The sequence below is a fragment of the Cyprinodon variegatus genome, unplaced genomic scaffold, assembly GCF_000732505.1.
Source record: "Cyprinodon variegatus isolate N-32 unplaced genomic scaffold, C_variegatus-1.0 Scaffold82, whole genome shotgun sequence".
Taxonomy (NCBI): domain Eukaryota; kingdom Metazoa; phylum Chordata; class Actinopteri; order Cyprinodontiformes; family Cyprinodontidae; genus Cyprinodon; species Cyprinodon variegatus.
The window spans coordinates 832,887-839,048 of NW_015150535.1; the positions used below are offsets into that span (position 1 = coordinate 832,887).

General features: G+C 37.0%; 1 protein-coding gene across 1 annotated transcript in view; it reads left to right on the forward strand.

The window, feature by feature from the left end:
- Positions 1 to 1,909: 1,909 nt before the first annotated feature.
- Positions 1,910 to 6,162, forward strand: part of LOC107083739 (probable voltage-dependent N-type calcium channel subunit alpha-1B) — a 270,890-nt gene continuing 266,637 nt past the window's right edge. The window contains exons 1-2 of the mRNA XM_015373178.1: positions 1,910 to 2,033; positions 4,765 to 5,080. Coding sequence (XP_015228664.1) covers positions 1,973 to 2,033; positions 4,765 to 5,080 — 377 coding nt within the window. The 5' untranslated portion in view covers positions 1,910 to 1,972. The remainder of the gene's footprint in view (positions 2,034 to 4,764; positions 5,081 to 6,162) is intronic.

A 6,162-nucleotide genomic window follows, 5' to 3' on the forward strand; every position in this document is an offset into this window, starting at 1 on the left:
TGTTATGGGAAAAAGGTTTGTCTTGTCTATAACCATCTTCCACTCAGACATTTTGTAGCCTTGCAAGTGATACAAACTAGCTGAGAAAAAAACATTTTTAGAGAATACATAGCATACATCAATATACTGAGAAGGGAAGAACAAAAATAAAATTTTCCGACAACAGAACAAACTGAAATCTGTCAGAAAAATAAAATTTAAACCAGCCTAGTGCTGTTCAAGTCTATGTATAAATGTATCACTTAGATCTAACAGGATGAGCACAGATACAAGTCGATTATCTGAGGCCATGAGAATCATTAGTGACTTTCACCAGAGCTGTTTCAGTGCTATGATGAGCTCTAAAGCCAGACTGAAACTCTTCAAAATGTTAATTATGGTGGAGTTGGTCGCTTGTTTGGCAACTACTTTATCAAAGATTTTAGATAAAAAAGGAAGATTGGATATAGGTCTATAATTCAACAAGTCATCTGGTTTAAGAGTTTTTTTCTTAATTAAAGGTTTTTTTCAGCTACTTTAAAAGTCTTAGTTACATATCCCTGAAACAAAGATAGATTAATCAAATCTAAAATAAAGGAGGAGATCAAAGGGAATGCTATCTTAAATAACCTGGTTGGAATTGGATCTAACATACAAGTTAAAGCTTAGATGAAGACAATAGTTTAGCTATATCTGAAAGTTCAGTTAGAACAAAACAGTTTAAGTGCAGTTCAGATTTTATTGTTAACTCAGATGCTGCCTCACGTTTTGGAGATAAACCAATCACATTTAGAGGGCTCTCCATGATCTTACAACAACCCTTTCATTATTTTACTCAAGGTGATATAGAGGGAAGTTATTTCCATTATTGTTACAAAGAACGTAATTTGTAAATGGAAATTTGTAAAGAAAAAAATGCAATCTAGAAATGAAACTTTGAGAAAAGATTGAATCAAAAAGGTTTTTCAAATTTTTTTCAAAATTTATTTTTCATATATCTATTTTACAGATTAAGTTTTATGAATTAAATTTTTTTCGGATTGTGTTTTACAGAGCAGATACTCTCCACTTCTAAGGACTGTTTTTTATTAAATGCGCAGCAAAGAGGCTTTTCTATTGACCTTCATGGGCGTCGGCAACGTTTTTATTCATCACTGTGCATGTTGAGCGCAAACATTTGTATTTGGCTTAAAGTGGAAAGAATGTCATCTATAAAACACAACTTGACAAGAATGCACTTCGTAAATCTTAACCTGAAATAAGAAAAATATAAAATTTGAAAAAATAATATATATGTGAAATTATTCTTTGAAAAAGTAAAGCATAAAGATATGAAATTGGGGGAAATAAAATAATCAAATAAAAATCTGAGAAAACAGCAAAATTACTCCCAAAAACCTTAGTTTGATTAAAAAAGTTTCATTTCTGGGTTACATTTGCTTTGAATATCCATTTGCAAAACATTACAAAACAAACGGAAAAGCTATGATTTACAGAAATTTACTCCAGAACTTACTCTGGATTTCTGCAAACCCTGTTTCGAGAGATGGAGCCCTGAAAATGCAAGATATGATTTTGTTTAAAATAAAACTCTAGTGTACGACAGCTGATTTTTGTAAAATTAGACTTTGAATGCCGTTAGCTGTTGTCTGAAACACAAGCTTGTTTTTTGCATTCAGGGGGTTGAAAACATGAGGAAGTAAAAAACTGCAGAGCTTTTAGCGGTTTGGAAACTAAGCGATGATTGCTCCCTTCCTGACTGCCAGTGAACAGAGCCGCTAACTGACTCAGAGAATTTTCCCTCAGCGTTAAAGATGGAGGGTCTGATAGCAGCTTCTTAACTGGGAGGACCGGAAGCAGGCTTTCCGCATTCCTAAGTCGGGGACAAAACTAAAAGTTTCTGTTCTTGTCTTGTACCTCTGGTGCCGTGCAGCAGCCTCCTGTCAGGAGAACCACCTAAAACACCTGAGATACCTTATAGAGTCCAGCAGATATGAGGAGATCAGTACCCTACAACTCCAGATGGGCAGAGAGAAGATCCACAGTGGTTTATGGTACGTCCAGGTCCTTTCTTAACATCCTCACTTTCCTTGTGTCTTCAGGATATTCCTGCATCTTTATTGAACTTTATTAATCTCACACTGGAGAAATTTACCTCTGCATTCAAACCATCTCCTTGGGGAGCAGTGGGCTGCCATTGTGCGGCGGATGGGGAGCAGTTTGAGGTTCAGGGTGTTTGCTCAGAGACCCAGAGTGCAGGCTGTGGGGATCGAACCGGGTACTTGCAACCTTCGCAAATGTACTATCAGGGCAGAAAATGTTTAAATTTTTGTATCATTCATTTTAAAAGAAAAATAGTCCTGCTGCCTATTTACTGTATCTACTCATATCTGAAAACTTGAAAGGGATACGCTCTTAAAATTATGGCCTTTCTCACTGCAGAATCAGCATTTTGCCTGTAAAATAAACTTAAAACAAACTTAAAAACACCCTTTAAGTTATCAACAAGAGCTCATATCCATTCCTGCTGCTACTGAAGACTTTATAGCCTTTTTATGACAGCTTTAATACGTCTTAAACAGTTTAACGTTGTTCCTTCTGTTACACAACATCAGCATCATTTTCTTGCTAGAAATGCTTTTGGATATCTTATTTTCTCAACAAAGCAACTTAATTAGAATTAGATCACCTTTTTTGCTCCTACTTGGCAATAAATATTCCCCTTATCTTTTACTTATTCATTTATGACATTTGTTTAAAGAGGTAAAGCCTTGTAGCGATCAACCTGTCAATGACAACAAAAATAAAGCATTCATAAAACAATAGTAAAATGTAAATTTTATTGAATAAAGTTCCAAAAACGATGATGAAATGAAATATAATGAAATAGTACATTAGAACCAGTTTAAGAATCCGAATTCAGGAGCCAGATCATTTAAAAATACAGAATGTTATGGTGGATTTTCCATGCTCCACTAAAAGTGCACAAATTAAGGCTTTTTTAAAAGAACACAAAGGAAAGTTTTAGCTGATTTATCTGCAGGGTCGAGCGGCCAGGTTTAGCCGATGAAAGATTGGCAAATCCTTTCTGCAAAAGAGATTTTGGTGGAGGCAGTGTGATGATGTGGAGCAGCATTTCACTTCTTGGAGAAACAAGGCTTGTTGTTGCTGTGGGAGGAAATCGTAATCCAAAGATTCATTGCATAGATAGTGCTCACTACCCCACAGGTATACCAGAGATTGACTCCCATTCTTGAAGGTGTAGATTTGAGAGGTTTCTCTGCTTTAGCACAGCTGATTCTGATGATTGCAGTTCAGCAAACGCCTGTTAATCAACTATTAATGTAAATCAGCTGTGCTGGAGCAGGAAAACCTCTAAATCCTGCAGGACAGCCGACCTCCAGGACCGTCTTTGGGGATGCCTGGTGTAGATGATGAAATAACCGGCCTGCAGTCCAGATCCCAGCATTCGGCTTGGATATTTATGTCAGAGTAACCGGAACAACCCCATTGGATGTTTGAAGCATGTTTGTTGAAGATAGGATGACGTCCCACAGAGGTGTGTCACCAGGCAGGAGGAAGAGGTACCAGGCTGGCACTTTATGGTTCCCCCACACTACAGAGGTCCCTGTTTGCTAAAGAATTAATCAAACATTTTTTGTAAATCAATTATTTTCTTCCTTTTCTGGTGTTTGTCTTCCGGCAAACTTCAGTCTGCCTTTCGTGTCTGGATCCTACTTGGATCATACTAGGGGTTTAACTGTCAAATTACCACTGAAATAAATCTTATTTCTGAGAGCATCTCTTCCAACAAAAACATAAATTAAATTGCCTAAATTAAGTAAGATCATCATCAACAAGTAGTTCAACTATCCATTCAATAGAAAAAAACATACCACATTAAAGTTTGTCAAAAGAATAAATAAACTGTTTGTTTTATTAATTCTTGTTAAAGGCAAATAGTCTCTGTCAGAATTAAAGTGTTTCATGTATGTTAATCATCAGAAAGGGCTGCTAGAGGAAAAATGAGAGAAAAGCCTATTTTGAAATATTTCCCTTTCAAAAAATACAGAAAAAGATTTAGACCATGATGGAAAGAATAATTCTTAGAGTTATGACTTTTTTCCACAGACTTTTTAGATGTAATATTGAACAGTGGTGTTGATTTGCACAACTATCCAACACCGTAAACTAACATGCAGCTAGGAAATACCACCAATTTGATATGAAAGTTGGAAAATCACAATTGTTTATTTTGATTTGAAGTGAAATTTTTTCCACCGTTGCAGTGAATTTTGCAAAAATAGAATATTGAGAAAAAAAAGAACAAAAACAGGTTTTGCAAATTGAAATGGAAAAAAAAAATGCAATCCAGCAATGAAACTTGAATACAATTCTTAATTAACAATTGTGAGCTGTAAAATACAAATTGAAAAGAATGCCATTTCCATAACTCAGTCTGAAAAAGAGAAATGTAAGGAAATAAATTTAAAAAATTAAATATGAAAAGAATTTAGATAACAGAATAGTTACTGTGGAGACCTTTTTTAAAAGAAGTTTTTCCACTGTTTTATATCTGGACTTCTTTCTTTTGTTATTTCCATTCATTCAACAAAAATGCAACAAAATTCACTTCACAAAATTTTATCAAATTACTTCAAATTCTGAGATAAAAGTCTGACTTAAAAGAAAAAGTTAGATTATTAAGAATATTTTCTCCTTTTCCACTGTCGCTGTTCTTTGTGTCCATAAAACCACTCTTAAATGTTTAATTTCATCCACCAGCGGTCCGCTCAGCCACCTTTGGCTCCTGGAGGATGCTGACACTGGGGGCAGACTATGTGGACACCTGGGTTCAGTCACCCGACAGGAGGCGGGAGACTTTAAAGCGAGCTGAAGTGGACCAGACCCCCGCTGAGAAGACGGAGGCTTATACAGAGGAGCCCGCTGAGCCGTCATGGAGAACCATCCATGAAGGAATCAGCCAAGGAGATGACACAGTTTTAACCTTAGATGGAGTAAGCAGAGCGGCAACAAGAGATGGTGTTCACAGAGCTTTGTGGAGGCACGACACGCTGAACCACTCCCCGCTGACCCAAAGGTGTGAATAACATTCAAAGAACATTTAGAGGCAGAAAAGAAAGGATTTACAGAACCAGTACCAGATGTAAGCTTCTGATTGCAGCATAGTGAGCAAACCACCAGATGTCAGCCTAATCCAGGGGTGTCCAATCAGTCCTGCAGAGCTACCATCCTGCAACTTTTAGACGCATCCCTGCTCCAGCACAGCTGAAACAAAGAGATGGAATCCCTTATTGGCATGCAGTCATTGAGCTCTGCAGAGAACTGAGAACGACTTTTTTATTTGATTCGGGTGTTGGAGAAGGGATGCATCTAAAAGATGCAGGAAATAAGATGAAGAGAACTAGACCTGTCTTATTGGGTGGTGTTCTGCATGGCTACACTACCTCATTACAAATATAAATTGCTAAAGAGGACTGCTAATGAATCAGTAATCTGATTCAGGTGTTCAGGTTATGAACCAGATGCATGCAGAGGTTCATGGCCTCCAATTGGTCACCATCGTTCTGATTCGGAGTAGGCCGCCTATAAAAAGGTTACATTAAAAATGATTAAAATTATACATAATGAGAGGTGAAAGTTTACAGCTGATGATGTAGAGGTCTTAAATCATGTATTAAATATGATTCTCTTAGGGTTACAGAGTAGCTGGACAAGCAAAAATAGCAGAACATGGGAAGAACTTTGGAATTTAATAAGCAATGAGGAAACTGCTGGAAGACATGAACACAAAATGAAACCTACCTAAAACCTACAGATCAATATAAGCACGGTGGTAGTGTAGTAATGATATGGGGTTGTTCAGCAACAACATACCTTTGGGAGGGAGCTGGGGATTGGGGGTCGTTTAATTGTCTCAGTAAAAGGTCCAGACGAGGTTTTCTATCCATTCTACACCAAACAACTGCTGCAACCAAGTCCATCATAATTAAAGCTCCGAGCTCCTATTCCTTCACCTTTTATGTGAACAGTAAGAGCTGAAATTGAATACCTTAAATTGTAGCTTCTGTTCTTAGCTACTATCCCTTTACATTTTGTGGGGTCAACAGTAAAAAACTATCCCACAACGGAAAAGCTCATGAATGATGCCAGTCAAACTGG